The sequence below is a fragment of the Cynocephalus volans genome, chromosome 3, assembly GCF_027409185.1.
Source record: "Cynocephalus volans isolate mCynVol1 chromosome 3, mCynVol1.pri, whole genome shotgun sequence".
Taxonomy (NCBI): Eukaryota; Metazoa; Chordata; class Mammalia; order Dermoptera; family Cynocephalidae; genus Cynocephalus; species Cynocephalus volans.
In genome coordinates, this window is record NC_084462.1 from 149,508,386 (window position 1) to 149,531,767 (window position 23,382).

General features: G+C 37.5%; 1 protein-coding gene across 10 annotated transcripts in view; it reads left to right on the plus strand.

Moving 5' to 3' along the window:
- RAD51B (RAD51 paralog B) overlaps window positions 1-23,382 on the plus strand; it is a 632,106-nt gene that overhangs the window by 7,067 nt on the left and 601,657 nt on the right. For all 10 annotated transcript variants that reach the window (XR_010022893.1, XR_010022894.1, XM_063089298.1 and 7 more), the window contains exon 4: window positions 2,048-2,164. Coding sequence is in view for 8 of the 10 variants with exons in the window: in XM_063089298.1 (XP_062945368.1) it covers window positions 2,048-2,164 (117 nt within the window). In the remaining 2 variants the exon portion in view is untranslated. The remainder of the gene's footprint in view (window positions 1-2,047; window positions 2,165-23,382) is intronic.

The window sequence follows — 23,382 nt, forward strand, 5'->3', positions numbered from 1 at the left end:
TTAGTAAATCTCTTAGTCTCAGTTTCTTAGCCTCTGCAAAATGGAGATAATTATACCTATGTGTAGGGTTGCAAGGATGAAATGAAATGATGTATGTAAACTACTTAATACAGCACATGGTAGATGTGCAAGAAATGTCCATTATCTTACCATCCTCGCCCTTTTCTTTCTGTTCATGATTCCTGAATCACGCAATATTTGAGACTATTAATGTTATTTGTTCCGTATCCTAGTGACTGTTTGCACAGTGCCTAGGAAAAGGCAAAACTAAAATGTAAAAAAAGCCATTAAAAAGGGGAAGTTGTCCCAGAAGCTTTTAAAAGAAAAAAGGAACATAAATGAACATCTTTTAAAAGTCAGGTAAAATTTTAATATTGTAGAAGATTAATAAGAGTAATTTAAAAAATTATTTTCCTTGTAGAGTATTTTATAGTTCTAAGTACATTAGCATAATCAAAAGCAATTAACAAAATCACCAAAATCTTTGTGTAATTTCTTACGGACAAATACCTAGAATAAGAACTGAGAATTTCAGAATTTTATTATATCAGAAAAACTCCAGATATACTGTGTGCCTGGCTTTAGATACATTCACTAGTACCAAAAGTTTTTATCCCCACTGCTATTACCCACTTTGAGCCACCATTATTTTCCTTCAAAATGGTTGCAAATCATCCTGACAGATATCTCAGCTTCCAGTGTTACCCACACCCAAGCTATTCTTCACAAACCAATCTGAGTATCTCTTTGAAATGATAATATATTAGTTTCCTGGGGCAACTCTAATACAAATTACCACAAACGGGGTGGCTTCGAAGAACAGAATTTATTCTCTCATAGTTCTGGAATCCAGAGGTCCTAAATTAAGATGTAGGCAGAGCTGCACCTGCTTCCGGGGATCTGGGGAATAATTCATTCATTGCCTCTTTCAGCTTTTGGTGGCTGTTGGCATTCCTTGGCTTGTGGCTGCTTCTTTCTCTGCTCTGTCTTTACATTGCCTTTTCCTCTGTATATTGAATCTCCCTCTGCCTCTCTCTTAAAAGGATACTTGTGATGGCATTTAGTATCTACCCAGATAATCCAGAATTATCTCCTCATTTCAAGGTCTTTAACTTAATCACATCTGCAAAGGCCCTTTTTCCAAATAAGGTAATATTTACAGACAGGTTCCAGGGATTTGATGTGGATATCATTTGGGGGGTCATTTCTCAGCCTGCCACACCTCCCTTCAAGCTATTCTTCACAGACCAACCTGAGTTTGAAATGATAACTCCTTGTTAATCTCAGAATAAACTCCAAACTTCAACAAAGCCCTTCATGATTAGGCCCCTGTTTGCTTCTCCCGCTTCATTGCTTGCTGCACTGTGACCACACTCTGTCTTCCAACCATTCTAAATGAACTCTTTTTATTTTTTTGCAGTTTCTGTTTGATTCCTTGTTCTCTCTTTCTTGCTGCTTGGCCTTTCTTTGTACATTCTATCCTTTTTGGCAGAAACATTTACATTTCCTTTGCTTATCTAACAGTTATTTCAGATTTTTAGCTCAGACATCCAGCTCTTCCATGAAGACTTACTTGGGTCACAAAGCCCAAATCAGGTATATTGCTTCTATGTCTCCACTTTCCCTATCACAGTACCTCTTATTAATTGTGTTGTAATTTCCCAGTTTCTAGTCCTAATTTCATAGTTCCTGGTGGACTATAAGACTGTGAGGGCAGGGGCTCTGTTTGTGACATTACATTCCCATGATTTCCAGCACAGTCCCTGGCACAGAGTAAATATTTGTTGAACAAATAAATGATAGAGGGAAAAAAGATGAATTGGGGCTGGTCTGAAGGTAGTGAGTTATCTCAATTGAGTGTTCACATTCAGTTACAGATCGAACTCCTTGTTCTACTCTTCCCCCTTTCTCACTAGTGCACTTGACTAGCCTTAAAAAAAAGGTGGATTGGGGTTAGAGCTGCTAAAATTTGGAGATTTGGAGTTGGTTTACGTTTTTTTCCAACCTCTACAGAGGTTGGAAAGAACTTTATCTTTTTCTTGTTCAGGCTTATGGGATGAAGACAAAAAGGTCTGCTGATCTCTCACCGGCGTTCTTATCTACTACCCTTTCTGCTTTGGATGAAGCCCTACATGGTGGTGTGGCTTGTGGATCCCTCACAGAGGTAAAGGAGAAACTTTCCATACTTTCTTCCATTGACCTATAGCCTTCAGAGGCAGGGGAAAAAGTTTAGTTAAAAAACAAATAATTTCATGAACATTAATCTGAATTAAATTATAAGTACTTCAATGGTATGGTTCTCCACTCAGTGGCTTTGCAAACAAAGGTGCTAAAAAAAAATCCATGCTGAATGACTAAAATCTGTTTAGGTTGCTATTTCTTTGAACCAACTTAGAAAGTGATGAGTATTATAAAAGAATATTATGAAACATTTTGAGGGAATTGAAAAATGATCACTACTTAGTATATTAGGAAGGAAAATTTGAAATTTTACTAACATATGGGAAAAATGTACCTACAGTGACAAAATTTGGTTCTGGGAAGTGACAGATTGTTGTATTAGTTAATACTGTTGCATAACAAATTATCTGAAGACCAAGTGGCTTAAAACAACAATAAACATTTATTACTTTTCAGTTTCTTTGGGAGTGTCTTAGCTTGGCGGTTTTGGCCAGGGATGCAGTCACCTGAGGCTCGGTCAGGGCTGGAGGATCTGTTTCCAAGGGGGCTCACTCCCAGGATGGGCAAGTTGGTGCTGGTTATTGGCAGGAGGCTACAGGTCCTCCCCAAGTGGGCCCTCCACAGGCCGCTTGAGTCTCCTCATCACATGGCAGCCAACTTCCCCCAGGGTGAGGGGCTAAGAGAAGGCCGGATGGAAATGGTGATGCCTTTGGTGATCTGGTTTTGAAAGTTGCACACCACTACCTCTGCCATATTCTCTTCATTAGAAAGAAGCAGGTCATTAAGTCCAGTCCATATTTAGGGAAAGGGAAATTAGGCAAAGCACTTTGAAAGAAGAAATGTCAAGAATTTGAGGATGTGTTAAAACTACCAGTTTTTTTCCTTGAAAACTGTATTGGTGTGCTCATGGATGTGGCGACTTGATAGACTATGTTTACCAATGAGGATTCCTTGCCAGAAGGCTCTAGGGGTATGGATACTTTCAGCAAACTTCTAAACAAGAGCAGACTCTTACATTTTGATAGTCGTAATTTAACTGTAGATTTTTTCCATTGAAGATATGGACCCTGTTTTAGATACTACTCTTATTTCTTTAATTTCAAGAGAGATTTAAAGATATATGTGAGCTATGCCTAGTAGATGCCTATTAAATAGTTGGTAAAGGAATGAATGAATGAATTATTAAAAAAAAAAAAAAAACCCAAACAAGAATCATAAACAAAACCTGCTATTGCAGGGTACTGCCACCAGATGCTGCCAGAATCATACTATCTTACATAATCTTTTGGGGATCAAGTTGGACCTGCTCAAATAAGGTTTATAACAATAGTGATCCACAGTTATAGACTTACTCATTTAAATAGCAAAGAATTGAACTTCAGGAAGATTAATCAACAAATGCTTATTTTTTTTAAGTTTTAGAATAATTTTCAATACCTTTTCACCTAGTTTTATCAATTCTTTCTGGATCCAAGAAGAAGTTAGAAGCCTTTTAGGTATTTTGTCATGATCACTTAGTTGACTTGGAATATGAATACCCTGAATGCTATTGGTGGCAAGTTCCTTACTTTCTCTTCCAGCTACAGGTAGGCTCTTCGGTCTTTTAGGTGTTTCAGCTCAGTACATGGAGTATCTCAGTTTACCATCTATTAAGAAACAAATTTTTATATGTATTTTATGTATACAAAATAAAATATATCCTGCCTGTATAAATTATGAACTCTTGTGAGCCTGTGACCCAATATAAAAACCAGAACAATACCAGGCATTGAAACTAACTGTGGGCTCTTCCCTGATCCTATCTTTGGCCTTCTTTTGAGAGGTAAACTCTGTCCTGGATTTTTACTATTCCCTATAGTTTCCTATATCTGTAGTTTTCTTTTACCTGCCATATATTTACATAGGAGTTATAATAGCACTTTATCTCATTTTGCTTATTTTTGAGCTTTACTAAATCATGTATTTGTGATGAAATCATGTATCTTCTATGAATTGCTTTTCTCACTTAATATTGTTTCTAAAATTTGTCCGTGTTGTTGTGGTAGAAGAGTATAATTCACTTTCACTGCTGTCGTATATTCCAGTTTGGAAATATGCCACAATTTATTTCTCCCTTCTCCTGTGATTTGAATGTTTGAATTGTTTTCAGTTTGTTGCTAATATGAATAAGTCCTGTGAAAATTCCTGTACCTGTCTTCTGGATCACATATACAAGTATTTCTCTAGGGCAGGGATTGGCAAACTACTGCCCAGTGGTCAAATCTGGCTCACTGCCTGTTTTTGTAAACCAAATTTTATTGTAACACAGCTATGCTTATTTGTTTACATTTTGTCTGTGGCTATTTTGTGCTATAAGGGCAGAGTTGAGTTAGTTGTGGCAGAGACAATGTTGTCTGCAAAGCTTAAAATATGTACTGTGTGGCTCCTGTCTAGGGTATTTATCTTGCAGTGATTTGGTGGTTATACAGTATGCACATGTGTAACTTTGCAGAGTCAGGACAAATTATTTTCCAGAATGGTTGTGCCTTTTTGCACTCCTACCAGTGGTGCACACAAGTTCCTCTTGCTCTGTGTCTTCTTGCCTTGTTATTATCAGACTTCTGCCCATCTTTGTGATCTTAGTTTTTATTTTTCTAACTACTAATGACCTTGAGCATCTTTTCATAATTCATTTGTGTATTTTTTTTAAAATAACTTTATTAGGGTATAATTTTACTTATTTATTTATTATTTATTTTTTGGCAGCTGACGGGTATAGGTATCCAAGCCACTGACCTTGGTATTACAAGGTGGTGTTCTAACCAACTGAGCTAACTAGCCAACCCCAGTTATAATTTAAATACTGATGGAGTTTTTATGTGTTCTCTCCACCAAAACTCATGTGGAAATCTGATCCCCAATGTGGCAGTGTTGGGAGCTGTTTGAGTCATGGGGTGGATCCCTAATGAATGGATTAATGCTCTCCCTGGGGGATGGGGGCCTGAGAGAGATCTAGCTCTATTAGTTCCATTGAGAGCTGGTTATTTAAAAGACCCTAGCACCTCCTCTCTCTCTCTCTCTCTCTCTCCCTCTCCCTCTCTCTCGCTTTTTATTGCCATGTGATCTGTTCTACCTGCCACTGGCTGCCGTTTTCCACCATGAGTAGAAGCAACCTGAGGCCTGCACCAGATGCAGCTGTCCCAGAATTGTAAGCCAAGTGAACCTCTATTCTTTATAAATTACCTAGTCTCAGGTATTCTGTTATAGCAACACAAAATGTACTAATACAGAAAATTGGTACTGAGGAGTGGGGTGTTGCTATACAGTTACCTGAAAGTGTGGAAGCAGCTTTGAAACTGGGTAATAGGCAAACGATGGAGGAGTTTGGAGGACTTAGAAGAAGACAAGAAGATGAGAGAAAGTTTGGAACATTTTAGAGATTGGTTAAATGGTGGTGACCAGAATGCCGATAGACATATGGACTGTAAAGACCATTCTAAAGAGGTCTCAGATAGAAATAAGGAGTTTTTGGAAACTTGGGCAAAGATCAACCTTGCTGTGAACTGGAAAGGAACTTGGCTGCATTGTGTGTCCATGCCTTAGGACTTTGTGGAAGTTGGAACTTAAGAGTTATGAACCAGAGTATCTGGCAGAAGAAATTTCTAAGCAGCAAAGTGTTAAGGAAGCTGCATGGCTACTTGTAACAGCCTATGCTGAGTTATGGTGGCAAAGACATGACGTAAAGCCAGAATTTAAAAGGGAAGCAGAGAGTAAAGATTTGGAAAATTTGCAGCCTGGTCAAGTGGTAGAGAAGCAGAGAGCATGCAATGGTGTAGTCCAGTGACCATTAGCTAAGATTAGTACAAAGGAAAGGGATTATCAAGAGAAGGAGAAAAAGGCCCTTGAAGGCATTGCAGAAACCTCTGGGGCCAACTCTTCCATTTCAGGCCCAAAGACCTAGGGGGACAGAATGGTCTTGAGGAACAGGCTTGAGGAGCCCTCCATGGGCTCGCTGCCCAAGACCACCTCAGGAAGCTGCTTCCAGCACCGGCACCCCAGCTGCTTTGGCTATGCCAGCTGTGGGTAAATTGTCCCCAGGTGTGGCTGGACGTGCAGCTTTGGAAAATACAAGCTGGAAGCCTTGGCAGCATCCACGTGGTGTTAGGTTTGCAGGCTTGCAGAATGCCAGAGCTATGGAGGCTTGGGAGCCTTTACCCCAATTACAGAGGATGTATCGAAAAGTCTGGGGGCCCAGGAAGAGACCTGTCATAGGGGCAGACTCACCAAAGATAACCTTTGCTAGAGCAATACTGAGTGGAAACATGGGGTCAGAGTTGTAGCAGAGAAACCCCATCAGTACCATGCCTAGTGGAGCCGTGAGAGTGAGACTGCTATGGAGACCCCAGACCTGTGGAGCTACTAGCGTGCAACACCAGCCTGGGAGAGCTAAAGCATCACCTGAGACCAGGAAAGCCATAAAAGTGGAGCTGCCTGAGGACTTGGGGGCTCAACCCCTGCACCAGCATGCAGAGGAAGTCAAACATGAAGTCAAGATACCGGATTCACCTGCTTTGGTATTTAATGCCTGCCCTGCTGGGTTTTGGACTTGTTTGGGACATATTACACCTTTCTTTTGGCCTATTTTTCCCTTTTGGAATGGGAATATGTTCCCTATGTTTGTCCCACCATTGTATCTTGGAAGTAGATAACTTATATTGATTTCACAGATGGGACTTTGGACTTTGAGTTGAAACAAGTTAAGACTTTGGGGGTGGAATAAATGTATTTGTATGTGAAAAGGATATGAGCTTTGGGGGTCCAGGGAGGAATGTAATGGATCAGATTATGTCCCCCCAAACTCACTGAGGCTTGAATTGTTCCCAAGTTTTGTATATTAGAAACTTAGCCCCCACTGTGACTGTTAAGAGGGTGGGAAATCCTATTATGGTAATTGAAAGGTGGAGCCTTGAAGAGGTGATTAGATTGTAGGACCGGGCAGTAGTGAATGGATTAAAAATGGTAGTCAGGGGCATGGTTCTGAGGGCTTTAAAAGAAGAAGGAGACTGTGTCTGTCTCTCTGCTGCTCTCTCTGCTTCCACCATTTTGCAATGCAAGACTCCTGGGTCACTGTCGTCACCACCATATGGACTTTGGACTTCCCAGCCTCAGAAATTGTAAGCAGTAAATGTTGTTTTTCTTTATAAATCACCCAGTTTTAGGTATTTTGTTATTAGCTACATAAACGGACTAATACAATACAAATACTAATACAAATACCATAAAATTCAACCATTGTAGCTGTATAATTAAGTGACTTTAGCAAATTGAGAGTTGCGCAATCATCACTACAATTAAGTTTTAGAACATTTCTCTTATCCTAAAAAGGTCCTTCATGCCCATTTACAGTTAATCCTCAGTTCCATCCTCAGCCCTAGGCAACCACTGACCTACTTTCTGTCTATAAATTTGCTTTTCCTAAACATTTCATATAAACGAAATCATATAATATGTGGTCTTTTGTGTTTAGTTTCTTTCACATAGCATGATGTTTTGTTTTGGGGTGCATACATGTTGTAACATGCCTTAGTAGTTTGTTCCTTTTAACTGCTGTATAGTATTTCCTTGTATGGATATAGCACATTTTGTTTATCCATTCATTAGGTGATAGACATTTGAATTGCTTCTAGTTTTTATCTATGATAAATAATGCTGCTGTGAACGTTCATGGACACAAATGTATGAAAATAGGTTTTTGTTTCTCTAGGGTAGATTCCTAGGAGTGGGATGACTGAATCATATAATAAGGTGTTTGCCTAACTTTTTAAGAATCTGCCAGATTGGTTTCCAAAGTGGCTGTACCATTTTCATTCTCATCAGCAATGTATGATGGGTCATTTCTTCACATCTTAACCAACACTTGCTATGTTTATCTTTTTGGCTTGAGCTCTTCTAGTGGGTGCATAGTGATATTTTATTATGGTTTTAATTTGCATTTCCACAGTGACTGATGATATTGAACATCTATTCATGTGTTCATTAGCCATCCCTATCTTTTCTTTTCTGGAATGTCTATTCAAATCTTTTGTCCGTTTTTTTCACTGGTTGTTTGTTTTCCTGTTATTGAGTTATAAGAGTTCTTTATATATTCTGGATATAAGTCCTTTATCAATTATTTGCAAATATTCCAGTCTGTGGTTTGTCTTTTTATTTTTTTAATGGTAACATTTGAAAGGTAAATTTTAAAATTTAATGTAGTACATTTTAGCAGTTTTTTTTCTTTTATAGATTGTGGTTTTGATGTCATTTCTAAGAACTCTTGGCCTAGCCAAGGACATGGAGATTTCTGCTATGTTTTCTTCTAGAAGTTTTACTGTTTTTTTAAAAAATTTATTTTTGTTATTTTGTCGATATACAATGTGGGAGATTATTGTGGCCCATTACTGAAACCGCCCTCCCTCCTCCCTCTCCCCCCTCCCACCCAACAATGTCCTTTCTGTATGCTTGTCATGTCAACTTCAAGGAATTGTAATTGTTATGTCTTCTTCTCCCCCCCCCTCGGTTTTTGTTTTGTGTGTGTGTGTGTGTGTGTGTGAATTTATTTATTTATTTTTAGCTCCCACCAATAAGTGAGAACATGTGGTATTTCTCTTTCTGTGCCTGACTCGTTTCACTTAATATAATTCACTCAAGGTCCATCCGTGTTGTTGCAAATGGCAGAATTTCATTCGTTTTTATAGCTGAGTAGTATTCCATTGTGTAGATGTACCACATTTTCCGTATCCACTCATCTGATGATGGACATTTGGGCTGGTTCCAACTCTTGGCTATTGTAAAGAGTGCTGCGATGAACATTGGGGAACAGGTATACCTTTGACTTGATGATTTCCATTCCTCTGGGTATATTCCCAACAGTGGGATAGCTGGGTCGTATGGTAGATCTATCTGCAATTGTTTGAGGAACCTCCATACCATTTTCCATAGAGGCTGCACCATTTTGCAGTCCTATCAACAATGTATGAGAGTTCTTTTTTCTCTGCAACCTCGCCAGCATTTATCGTTCAGAGTCTTTTGGATTTTAGCCATCCTAACTGGGGTTAGATGGTATCTCAGTGTGGTTTTGATTTGCATTTCCCGGATGCTGAGTGATGTTGAGCATTTTTTCATATGTCTGTTGGCCATTTGTATATCTTCCTTAGAGAAATGCCTACTTAGCTCTTTTGCCCATTTTTTAATTGGGTTGCTTGTTTCTTTCTTGTAAAGTTGTTTGAGTTCCTTGTATATTCTGGATATGAATCCTTTGTCAGATGTATATTTTGCAAATATTTTCTCCCACTCTGTTGGTTGTCTTTTAACTCTGTTAATTGTTTCTTTTGCTGTGCAGAAGCTCTTTAGTTTGATATAATCCCATGTGTTTATTTTTCCTTTGGTTGCCCGTGCTTTTGGGATCATATTCATGAAGTCTGTGCCCAGTCCTATTTCCTGGAGTGTTTCTCCTATGTTTTCTTTAAGAAGTTTTATTATTTCAGGGTGTATATTTAATTCTTTAATCCATTTTGAGTTGACTTTAATGTATGGTAAAAGGTATGGGTCTAGTTTCTTTCTCCTGCATATTGATATCCAGTTCTCCCAGCACCATTTGCTAAAAAGGCAGTCTCTTCCCCAGTGTATAGGCTTGGTGCCTTTGTCAAAGATCATATGGCTGTAGGTGTGTGAGTTGATTTCTGTATTCTCTATTCTATTCCATTGATCAGTGTGTCTGTTTTTATGCCAGTACCATACTGTTTTGGTTATTATAGCTTTGTAGTATAGTTTAAAGTCAGGTAGTGTTATGCCTCCAGCTTTATTTTTTTTGCTCAGTGTTGCTTTGGCTATGCGTGGTCTTTTGTTATTCCGTATAAATGTCTGGATAGTTTTTTCCATTTCTGAGAAAAATGTCATTGGAATTTTGATGGGGATTGCATTGAATTTGTATATCACTTTGGGTAGTATGGACATTTTCACTATGTTGATTCTTCCAATCCAAGAGAGTAGGATATCTTTCCATCTTCTTGTATCCTCTCTAATTTCTCTCAGCAGTGGTTGGTAGTTCTCATTATAGAGATTTTTCACATCCTTGGTTAACTCAATTCCTAAGTATTTAATTTTTTTTGGTGGCTATTGTAAATGGGCAGGCTGTCTTGATTTCTCTTTCTGCATGTTCACTATTGGAGAATAGAAATGCTACTGATTTTTGTGTGTTGATTTTGTATCGTGCTACTGTGCCGAAATCATTTATGAACTCCAAGAGTTTTTTTGTAGAGGCTTTAGGCTGTTCGATATATAGGATCATGTCATCTGCAAACAGGGACAGTTTGACTTCATCTTTTCCAATCTGGATGCCCTTTATTTCCTTCTCTTCTCTGATTGCTCTGGCTAGTACTTCCAACACTATGTTAAATAAGAGTGGTGAGAGTGGGCATCCTTGTCTAGTTCCTGTTCTTAAAGGAAAAGCTTTCAGCTTTTCCCCATTCAGGGTGGTATTGGCAGTGGGTTTATCATATATGGCTTTAATTATGTTGAGATACTTTCCATCTATACCTAACTTATAGAGGGTCTTTTTCATGAATGAATGTTGAATTTTATCAGATGCTTTTTCAGCCTCTGTAGAGATGACCATATGGTCCTTTTGTTTGATTTTATTAATATGGTGTATCACATTTATTGATTTGCGTATGTTGAACCAACCTTGCATCCCTTGGATGAATCCCACTTGATCGTGGTGAATAATTTTACGTATGTGTTGCTGTATTTTGTTAGCTAGTATTTTAGTGAGGATTTTTGCATCTATATTCATCAAGGAAATTGGTCTGTAGTTTTCTTTTTTGGTTATATCTTTACCTGGTTTTGGTATCAGGATGATGTTTGCTTCATAGAATGAGTTTGGGAGATTTGCGTCTGTTTCGATCTTTTGGAATAGTTTGTAAAGAATCGGTGTCAATTCCTCTTTGAATGTTTGGTAAAATTCTGCTGTGAATCCATCTGGTCCTGCGCTTTTCTTTGTTGGGAGCCTTCTGATAACAGCTTCAGTCTCCTTTATTGTTATTGGTCTGTTCAGATTTTCTATGTCTTCATGGCTCAGTTTTGGGAGCTTGTGTGTGTCCAGAAATTTATCCATTTCCTCCAGATTTTGAAATTTGTTGGCATATAGTTGTTTATAGTAGTCTCAAATGATTCCTTCTATTTCAGATGAATCAGTTGTAATATCACCTTTTCCATTTCTAATTTTTGTTATTTGAATCTTCTCTCTTCTTTTTTTTGTTAGCCATGCTAATGGTTTGTCAATTTTATTTATCTTTTCAAAAAACCAGCTTTTTGATTCATTGATCTTTTGTATTGTTTTTTGGGTTTCAATTTCATTGAGTTCTGCTCTAATCTTAATGATTTCTTTTCATCTGCTAACTTTAGGTTTGGATTGTTCTTGTTTTTCTAGATCTTTAAGGTGAAGTGTTAGGTTGTTCACTTGCCATCTTTCCATTCTTCTGAGGTGAGCATTTAATGCAATAAATTTCCCCCTTAGTTCTGCTTTTGCAGTATCCCACAGGTTTTGGTATGATGTATCATTATTTCCATTAGTTTCAATAAATTTTTTGATTTCCTGCTTGATTTCTTCTTGGACCCATATGTCATTAAGTAGAATGCTGTTTAATTTCCATGTGTTTGTATAGTTTACAGAATTTCATTTGTTATTGATTTCTAATTTTAATCCATTGTGGTCTGAGAAAATACATGGGATAATTCCAATTTTTCTGAATTTGTTGAGACTTGATTTATGACCTAATATGTGATCTATCCTGGAGAATGATCCATGTGCTGATGAGAAGAATGAATATTCTGAGTTCGTTGGATGGAATGTTCTGTAGATATCTGCCAATTCCAATTGTCCTAGTATGTTGTTTAGATCTTGTGTTTCTCTGCTGATTCTTTGCCTAGATGATCTGTCCAATATTGACAGTGGGGTGTTCAGGTCCCGTGCTATTATGGTATTAGTGTCTCTTTCCTTCTTTAGGTCAAATAGAATTTGTTTTATGAATCTGGCTGCTCCAACATTGGGTGCGTATATATTTATGATTGTCATGTCTTCTTGATGGATCAATCCTTTTATCATTACGTAGTGTCCTTCATTGTCTCTTTTTATGGTTTTTAGTTTAAAGTCTATTATATCAGATATAAGAATGGCTACTCCAGCTCATTTTTCATTTCTGTTTGCATGGTACATCTTTTTCCATCCTTTCACTCTTAGTCTATGTGAGTCTTTATGGGTGAGGTGGGTCTCTTGAAGGCAGCATATAGTTGTGTCTTCCTTTTTAATCCAGTCAGCCAATCTGTCTTTTGATTGGGGAATTTAAGCCTTTTACATTAAGAGTTCTTAGTGAAAAGTGTTGATTTATTCGTAGCATTTTATTGATTATTGTTTGATTGTCTTAGGTGTCTTTTGTTCCTTGCTTTCTGATTTACTGTTTGTTTTCTGTGTTTATTGGTTCCTTGGGTTGTAGATAGCCTTTTTGTTTGTTTGTTTTCTCTTCATGAATGCCATTTTTGTTATACTAGTGGGTTTAGATTTTTCTTGGGTTTTTATGGCAGTGGTAGTTATTTTCCAGGAACTAAACCCAGTACTCCCTTGAGAATTTCTTGTAAGGGTGGTCGTGTGGTGGTGAACTCCCGCAGTTTTTGTTTGTCTGAGAAATATACTATTTGCCCTTCATTTCGGAAGGATAGCCTTGCAGGGTAGAGTATTCTTGGCTGGCAATCTCTGTCTTTTAGTATTTTGAATATATCATCCCATTCCTTTCTGGCTTTTAGGGTGTGTGATGAAAAGTCTGATGTTAGCCTGATTGGGGCTCCCTTATAGGTGATTTGATGCTTCTCTCTTGCAGCTTTTAAGTTTCTCTCTTTGTCTTTGAGTTTTGCCAATTTGAGTATAATATGTCTTGGAGAAGACCTTTTTGGGTTGAATATGTTTGGAGATCGTTGAGCTTCTTGGATCTGAAGATCTGTGATTTTTCCTATCCCTGGGAAGTTTTCTGCCACTATTTTGTTGAATATGTTTTCAATGCAGTCTCCTTTTTCCTCCCCTTCTGGAATACCCATGACTCAGATATTTGAGCACTTAAGGTTGTCTGATATCTCTCTCAGATTTTCTTCAATGCCTTTGATTCTTTTTTCTTTTTTTTGTCTGCTTGTGTTATTTCAAACAGCCCATCTTCAAGTTGAGAGGTTCTCTCTTCAACTTCCTCAAGCCTGCTGGTTAAACTCTCTGTTGTGTTTTTCATTTCACTCAATAACTTCTTCAGTTCGGCAAGTTCTGCTACATTTTTTTTCAGGGCATTGATTTCCTTGTACATTTCTTCTTTCAGGTCCTGTATACTTTTCCTTGTTTCGTCATGATGTCTAGCTGAGTTTTCTTGTATCTCATTCAGTTTCCTTAGAATTATCACTCTAAATTCCTTGTCAGTCATTTCAAGGGCTTCTTGTTCTATAGGATCTAGAGCCTGAGAGTTATTATCCTTTGGTGGTGTACTTTCTTGATTTTTCGTATTTCTGGTATCTTTTCTTTGATGTTAAGAAATACATTCGTATTTCAATGTATCTTTTCATTGTGCCAGGGGGTTTCACAGTCCACTGATTGACACTACTGACTGACTAAGATGTTGCTGTCATTGCCAATTTGGTATGGCTACCTCAGTGACTGCTCAGTTGGCCACTGGTGCCTTGCATGTGTGGTTGCCTCAGGTCTTGGGCCTCTCTGGGGAGCCACCTCTCTGGTCAGTTTGGACTCAGCTGGGCTGTTGGATCACAGGGCGGTATCTCAGGGTGTGTGGTCTCTGCTGAGCTTCCATCTCCCATGCTGGACTTGTCCCTCCCTCGCACGCACTAGGCCAGGCTTGGGTTGGAGCCGGGTTGCGGCGGTGAAGCCTACCTGCTGCTGAATCATGCGGCGGCGGTGGCCCCCCCACAGGGTGTGTGGACTATACGGAGCTTCTATCGCCCCTGCTGGACGTCTCTGTGCTCCGTACGCATTGGGCCGCGCTGCTGGATTGCGCGGCAGCGGTGTGGTCCCCGTGGAGTTCCCACCTCCCCTGCCGGACGTCTCCCTGTTCCGAGCGCACTAGGCCAGGTTGGGAATGGAGCCGGGTGCCTGCGGTGAAGCCTACCTGCTGGATCACACAGTGGCTTCCCCACAGGGTGTGTGGTTTCTGCAGAGCCTCCACCTGCCCTGCCTGACGTTTCCCCACTCTGTGTGCAGTGGGCTGGACTGGGAATGGAGCTGGGTGGTGGCGGCGAAGCCTATCTTCCAGATCGTGCGACGGCGGCCCCACAGGGCATGTGGTCTCCTCAGAGCTTCTGCTTCCTCCATTGGACGTCTCCCCATTCCGTATGCACTTGATGTTATGTTTTTACAGTTTAAATTGGTTGATTTGTGGGAGAGAATGATGCTAGGGACCGTCTATTCTGCCATCTTGACCAGAAGTCTCTAGAAGTTTTATAGTTTTAGATTTTACATTTAGGTCTATGATCTATTTTGAGTTAATTTTTATGTATGTTGTGATGTAAGGGTCTAAGGTTTTTGTTTTGTTTTTGTTTTGTTTGCTTGTGAATATCTAATTGCGACAGCATCATTTGTTGAAAAGACTAACTTTTCCCCATTGAATTATCTTGGTGCCTTTGTTGAAAATAAATCGAATAAATGTAAGGATTTATTTCTGGACTGTTAATTTTTTTCCATTGATCTGTATAAATTTTTAAATATATTATAGCCATTTTTTTTTCTCTTTGTGTAATGTTTATGTTTTATTTTTTATAAAATTGGATTGTTAATCTTTTTCTTGATTTGCAGTGATTATTTATTGTTTATATGTGGTGCAAATATATTTTGCATCTCTTTCCACTTTGTCTGATAGTTTTGATTGGTCAGATGTTCTTTTTTTTTTTTTTTCTGACCAGTAAGGGGATAGCAACCCTCGACATGTTGTGTTCTGCACCATGCTTAGTCAGTGAGCGCACCGGCCATCCCTATATGGGATCTGAACCCACAGCCTCAGTGCTACCAGCGCCGCACTCTCCCTGGTGAGCCATGGGGCCGGCCCAAGATTACCTTATTTTTAATGTAGTTGAATCAATCAGTCTTTTCTTCATGATTAATATTTTTGGTGTCATGTTTAAGAAGTTCTTCCTTTCCCCAAGGTCATTGAGATATTTATTTGGTTTATTCTTCCAAAATCTTTGAAGTTTTACTTTAAACATTTAAGTCTTAATCCATCTAAAATTAATTTTTTTATTTAGGATGAGATAGGGATTCAATTTTATTTTTTCCTTTCATGATTGACCACTCAAACCAGCACCACATTTTGAATAATCTCTCCATTCTCCAATGATTTGCAGTGGCATCTCTTTTATATGCCAAGTTTCTACATAAGTGTAGGCCTATTTCTGGTTCTCTACTAGGGTGTTTGTCTCTCCCTGGATCTTTAATTTATTTTTAAAAATTTATCTTTTAATTTTAATTGGATTGTTAACCTAACCACTCTGACTTAATTACAAGAGCATTAGATAATAAGTCTGAATATCTGGTAGGGCAAGTCATCCCACTTATTCTTCTCCAGGAATGTTGTGGTTTATTTAGGCTATTCTTCATTGTGAATTTTAGAAACAGCTTAGGAAGTTCCATAGAAAAGAGAGCATATTAGGATTTTGATCGAAATTTCCTATTTCATTGATTTGTCGATCAATTTGTAGAGAACTGACACGTTTGTAACACTGAATCTTTCTGTTCTATTTACAGATATGGTATGTCTATTTAGTTTTCTTTTCTTGTTTTCTTGCCCTGACTAAAACCTCCAATATTGTCTTAGTGGAAGTAAGAGTGGGCAACCTTGTTCCTAATTTTAAAAGGAATGCTCTTCTCATATCTCATCATTAGGAATGACATTGGGCGTTATTGAATCAATTGATGACAATCAGATTGCAGATTATAGTATTTTGGCAATGTTAAATTTACTGAAGTTGTTAACTATATTATAATTATGCAAGATAATATCCTCATTCTTAGGAAATACACACTGAAGTATTTAGTAAAGGATCTTGGTGTATGCAACTAACTCAAATGGTTCAGAAAAATATTTGTGCATCACACACGCACACTCTCACATACACACATGGGGTGGGAGAGGGCAGCAAAATGAAAACAAATACAGCAAAATGTTACAGTACGTGGATCTGGGAAAAGAATATAAGGGTATTCTATGTTCTGTTTTTATTATTACAGTTTTCCTGTAACTTTTAAATTATGTCCCAATAAGTTTAAAAAAAACCACACCACCATGTATGCTATAGGCAATTGGTAATTATCTTGATCAGAACTAAGGAAGCTTCCTTTTTTTCCTAGTTAAAATACTAATTTGGTGTTGAATTTTATCAAATGCTTTTTTCTGCATTGATTGAAATAATGATCATATTATTTTTCTACTTTAATCTAATAGTGTGGTTAATAACATTTATAGATTTCCTAATGTTAAACCACCATTGCATTTTTGGGACAAGTTCAACTTGGTCATGATATATTCTCTTTTTTATAAATTGCTGGATTCAGTTTGCTAATATTTAACATCCTTGTGCCTGTGTTTATGATGGATATGGAGCTGTAATTTTTCTTTATAGTAGTGTCTTTGTCTGAATTAGAATCTAGGTTATGCTAGTTTGGTGGATTGAATTATAGAATGTCTCCTCTTTTTTATATTCTGTAATAGTTTGCATATGATTAGAATTATTTGTTCCTTGAAAATTTGGTAGAACTTACCTGAAAAATTGTCTGGTCTTGGTATTTTCCTTGTGGAAGGCTAAAAAAAAAAAAAAAAAAGAATTCAATTCCTTTAATGATTATAGGACTCTTCAGGTTTTCTATTTCTTCTTGGATAGTTTTGGTGAATGATATTTTAAGGAATTTGTTCATTTTCAAGTTTTCAAATTTATTATCATAAAGTTATTCACTGATTATCCTGACCTTTAAATCTTTTTTTTTGTTTTATATGGTTTTGTTCCCTTTCCGTTTCTAATGTTACTTAGTTTGTCTTCTCTCTTCCTCTCTTTGAAAAAATTCTTGTCATAGGATCGAATATTATTATAGTCTTTTCAAAGAACTATTTTTTTTGTTTTTCTTTGTTGGTCCTCTCTATTTTTTCTTTGTCTCCTACTTTACTTCTGTTTTTTATTTTTGTTGTTGTTATTTCCTTTCATTTGATTTTTTTCTGGGATTATTATTTTTTTCTCTGTTTTTTTTTTTTTTTTTGGCAGCTGCCTGGTACAGGGAACCTAACCCTTGACTTTGTGTTATAAGGTTATGCTCTAACCAAGTGAGCTAACCTGCCAGTCCCCCCTTTTTTCCCTGACTTCTTATATTGGATATTTAATTCATTAATTTTGTTTTTCTTCTTTTTATTCTGATGTTTTTAAGACTATGAATTTCCCTTGTAGCATTCTTTTTTGATATGCAGTATTTTCATTTCCATTCAGTTCTAAAGTATTTTAAAATTTTCATTATGGTATCTTCTTTGACTTGAGTTATTTGGACTTTTAAAATATCTAAATTGTTTAATTAAAAATTTATCTCTTAATTTTAATTAGAGTGTTAATCTAATCGCATTTTGGTCAGAGAACTTTACCTCATATTAATTCTCTGAAGTTTCCTGAGACTTTTTTTTTAATGGTGAAAAAATATATATTTAGAATTCACTTACTGGACTCAGTTTAGATGATTGCAGTTTTGTTGGCAACGTCCAAACATCATGGTCAGGAACCAGTTGAACATAGGCCTTCTCTCCATTAGTTTTGATCTGAGTGTTGACCTTGGCCACATCAGTGCAATAGAGCTTCTTCACAGCTTGTTTGATCTGGTGCTTATTGGCCTTGACATCCACAGTGAGCACAAGTGTGTTGTTGTCTTCTGTCTTCTTCATGGCTAACCCAGTGGTCAGGGGGAACTTGATGCTGGCCTAATGGTCAAGCTTGCTTTTCCTGGGGGTGCTCTTCTGAGGATATTTGAGTTGCGTTTGGAGCTGCAGAGTATTGGGCTGCAGGAAGGTGGTGATGTGCAGATCTTCTTTTTTCTTGTGGCTGTGGATGCCTTTCAGCCCTGTCTTCTTGGCTGTCAAAGCCATTGTTTTGGCTTTACTTTGGCATGGGTAGGAGCCTTCTTCTTCATTTTTGGTGCCATCTTGTGAAAAGCTCCTGAGACTATTTTTTAAGGTTAAATATGTGATCATCTTTTATAAATGTTCCATGTGTGCTTGAAAAGAATGATTATTCTCTAATAATTGGGTGCTTGGTATGTGACCATTAAATTAAGCTTGTTATTTGAGTTGTTCAAATCTTTATCTGTACTGATTTTTTTTTTTCTTAGTCCTGACCTAATACTAATTCAGAGGGGGTTATTAGAATATTCCACTTTATTGTGGAGTTGACAAATCTTTTTATAGTTCTGTTGTTTTTTGTTTTGTATATTTTAAGCCTATTTTATTATGTTAAAATTGACACATTTAGAGTTGTCATGTACTCCTGGAGAAGTGAACTGTGTACCTCTTCTAGGTAGCACTTGTCACCATTACAGTTTTACTGTTTGTGAGATTATTTCATGTATGTCTTCCTCATTGGAGAAAAATTTCAAGTGGGTGGAGATATGTTCTTTTTTTCTTTATTATATCCACAGTATTAGCACACGTAGGAGGCACTCAATAAATTCTAGTTGAATGAATGCACTCATTTTTATTTATTTATTTTTAGGACTTATACAGTGCTTGTTTACTATGTGCTTTGGTTCCTGCTGCCTCTTCTACATTCTCCCCTTTGATTCTGGAATAAGCCATGCTATAGGACCTTTTAATGTTATTGCTATTCCAGAGTACAGTATTTATTTTTTGAGTGTTTTCATTTGTATGCATTTGTTTTTTAAATTATCAAAATGATACATTTAAGGAATTTGATATGTGATATTGATATTTATATCTATATATTTTTTGTTATATATTGTTTAACAAATCATCCCAAAGCTTAGTGACTAAAACAATAATAAATATTTATTATCTCACACAGTTTCTGTAAGTCAGGAATTTGGGAGCAGCTTAGCTGAGTGTTTCTAGTTCTAATCTCTCATGAGATTACAGTCAAGATATTGGTTGGGAATTGCAATTCCTTGAAATTGATACGACAGGCATACAGAAAGGACATTGTTGTGAGGGAGGGGGGAGAAAGAGGAGGGAGGGAGGTTTCGGTAATTGGCCACAATAATCAACCACATTGTATATCAACAAAATAAAATAAAATAAAATATATATATTAAAAAAAAGATATTGGTTGGGGCTGCAGTAATATGAAAGCTCCAGTGGAGTAGGGGAAGCTGCTTCCCAGATGATTCACTTACATGGTTGGGAAGTGGGTCCTGGCTGTTGCCAGTTCTTTGCCATGTGAACCTCTCCATGGGACTGCTTGAGTGTCTTCATAACACGACAGCAGACTTTCCCCAGAATACGTGATCCAAGAGAACAAGGTAGAAATGGCAATGTCTTTTATGACCCAGTCCTGGAAGTTGCATACCATCATTTCTGCTTATTCTGTTAGTCACACAGACAAACCTGGTATGGTATGGGAGGGGACTGTTGAAGGGTATGACTACCAAAGATGAGGATCATTGGGTACGATAGCCATCTTAGAGGCTTTCTATCACTATATATATGTGTGTTTATATGTTTATGTGTGTATGTGTGTGTGTATAATTTAAAAAATCTTTAATTTCTCACCTCTTCATTCTCAGAGACATTGTGGTAGGAAGAATTTATAAAATGGTCTCCCAAAGATGTTCCACCCTAGTCCCTTGAATCTGTGACTATGATGAGATATCACTCTCATGATAATGGTATATTGTATGGCACAGTTTACTTTAAGATAAGGAGGTTATCCAGATCTAATCACATGAGACTTTAGAAACAGTGACCTTTCTATGTTTGATAAGAAGGGGAAGACAGAAGATTCAAAACATGAGAAGGACTTGAGATGCTGTTGCTGGTTTGAAGATGGAGGAGGCTATGTGAAAGAGTGTAGATGGGCTCTAGGAATGGTGAGGGGACCTAAAAGGACAGCAAGAAAGGGACCTCAGAACTTCAGCTGCAGAGTAGATTTTGCCAACAACCTGAATGAGCTTGGAAGTTGATACTTACCCCTAACCTCCAGATAAAAGCCCAGCTCAGCTCACACCTTGATTTCAGCCTTATGAGACCCCGAGAACTTAGCCAAGCCCATCTGGACTTCTGACCTACAGAACTGTAAGATAATAAGTGGGTGTTGTATTAAGCTACTGAGTTTGTGGAAATTTGTTATATAGCAATAGAGAACTAATACAGTTATCAGTGAAGGTGTCTAATTGCATTTCACGATCTTTGTTTCTGGTTAAATGGTCAAACCTAGAGTTCAAGGTATCAGATAGATCTGGTGGAGGCAGGTAGTGAGGCACCTGATTGAATAAACTTAGGCTAGGTCTGGAGATGACTGAGGGAGTAAGAATGAATCTGGAAACATTCTGCTGCCATTTTTATACTTGCTCTTTCATGACTTCAAAATTCCCTCATTTGTCATCAGTTCTGACTGATGTGATCTTTACTGAATCTGGGTGTATTTACATATTCAGTTGCAGCACTAAGATGAAAACTGGAACTGGAGAAGTGCTACTCATGCCAAAAGCAGCAGCAACAGAGCAGAAATCAGAGATACCGACTCTGCTGAATTGCTAAAGGACATGAACACCAAATTCCTTACTTATGGAATATATAGGCAGATAACTGAGTCTGTCATAACTGAAAATTACTAGAAAAGATATATTTGAAATTTAAACTTTGAAAGTTTATGTTATGTGGAGATCAAACTAGTGGTAGCCTTCTCATATGAGATAATAGAGATCAGTGTTTCTCAACTCTTTTTTTATCATTGCCCCCTAAGGAGCCTTTTTAACATTTTTTCGTATCCCACCCAACCCAGTAAAAGTTTAATACCAGAGATTTATTGTATATCTGCCTTTGTACTGTATGTATATCTGTACTTTATATGAGGGCATTTCAAAAAGTTCATGGAAAAATAGAATTAAAAGACAATATGAATCTTTCTGTAAACTTTTTGAAGTACCCTCATACATAAAAGAATAAAATGCCTCCCACCTCCAAATCCAAAATCAAGTTTCACCTTTGGACCAATAGCACCACTGCTGAGAATGCATGAAATAGATTCTACTGTGATTAGGTAAAATGAAATTTGTATTTAAAGGGATCTTCACAAAAGGTATTTTCATATTGTAATCTGGAGGTTACAGTATTAGAGAACTGGTCCAAACTTGTCTACAAAAAGAGATGTAACAGGTGCATATCTTAGTTCAAGAGTACCTCTAGGAGAGTAAACCTGTGAAGCATTGCTAAATCTTTACAACACACAGTGTGATTATACTCAGATCCTTGCTCTAAGTAATGAGAATGACATGGCACATTTCTACATTATTTGTATTTCCTGGGTTATTTCTATGCTTTGTTCATGACTTAAGAAGACCAGGTGTCCTCCTTGAGTGGGACAGTTTTGCTTTGGGAGTGACTCTCCTACTGTTCCTAAAAGGTAGAGGCAGGATGCCAGAGTCCTATCTTAGCATCCTAATTTTTTATTGGAACAATTAATATTACACTTCTTTTTCTTTCTCGTTGGCAGGTTTAGCTATGGCCTACATGATCACAGGAGATAATAAGGCAGGGGTTGTAAACTCATGTCTTTAAGGGCAGGGATGTAATAGAAATGCATGAAACAGTGATGTATATGTATATTGTACCTATACAATATACATATTTGAAATACATTTCTACATAATAGAAATGCATGAAACAGTGATGTATATGTGTATGTGTTATGTATAAGACATAAATGCTTTATTAGTTGATTTGGCTGCTGACAACAGCAGCAGACATTTGTTTTTCTCGCTCATGGGTCTATAGGTCTGCGAAGGTAGGTAGGTGTCGTCTCCTTCAGTCTGCAGTCAGGTTTGGGTTCAGGTCTGGCCCGCATGCAGCAATAGCAGTAGGAAAACTAGAGAGAGCTTTCAAATTGTCTGTCCTTGACTGTAATCTACTGACATGATTTGTTTATCCTGCCTAGTGTTTTGAAAGGCAAAATAACCAGTCCACTGTCCTAACACAGGAATTTAGCATATGCAGTTGATTGGGTCTTTGTTCCCATTTCTTCACTCACTCCCTGATTTAGAAATAAACATCCTTCTCCTTAACACTTTCCTGAGGTCTTTTATATGGCACATGTTCAGTAAATTCTATTAAATGAATGATTATATCCCTTGATACTGTTTGATTTTTGTTAACTGTGAAACTTGGGGACATTCCTACGTCCTGCTTTTTTCTGCTCTGTTCCCTTCCCTTTGCTTTCTCCCTCCCTTCCATTTACTTCAAAAACAGCAGCTATCAATGTGAAATATGAAATAAGAGGGAGTGATGGAGAGAATCCAAGATATAATCTCTTCCACATGTTGATGTAAAGTAATTTAAGATCAAGGTTTCTTTCACAAGGCAAAGTGCAATCTGGCCTTAGATTCTTTGCTTTTTTTGTTTGTTTTGGTTTTAGGATTTAGAGAGTTATTTCTAAAATGAATTCTGTAGGTCTGAAGACCTAATCATATTTCTACATAATTGTTGAGTAAATAGAGACAAGTAGTTAGATGCTGGGGGTTATTAAAAAAATGATATGAAGTTTCCACATACTCTCTTGTCTCAATCAGAGCCAGGCAGTCCTTAAATTTTCTTCTTCCAAGTATTTGCTTGGCAGATTGCCCTATTCTGTTGTTGCCATCTTGAAGGGGGGAGGGTAACTTGATAAGATTTTAGGTTCTAAGAGGTCTTGGGTTTTACATTCATCTCAATCATGTTATCTCATTTAAGACTAAAATGAATAGGCTTCATTTTTACTTTAGCACAATTGGACTTTCTTTCTTGGGAATAATTCTCTTTCCTCTTCAAACCGATTTTTTTTGGCAGCCAGCTGGTACAGGGATCCAGTCACTTGACCTTGGTGTTACAAAGGTGCGCTCTGACCAACTGGACTAACTGGCCAACCCTAAACCAATTATTAATATTTGTTTCCTTGCTGATATTTGAGTGATGT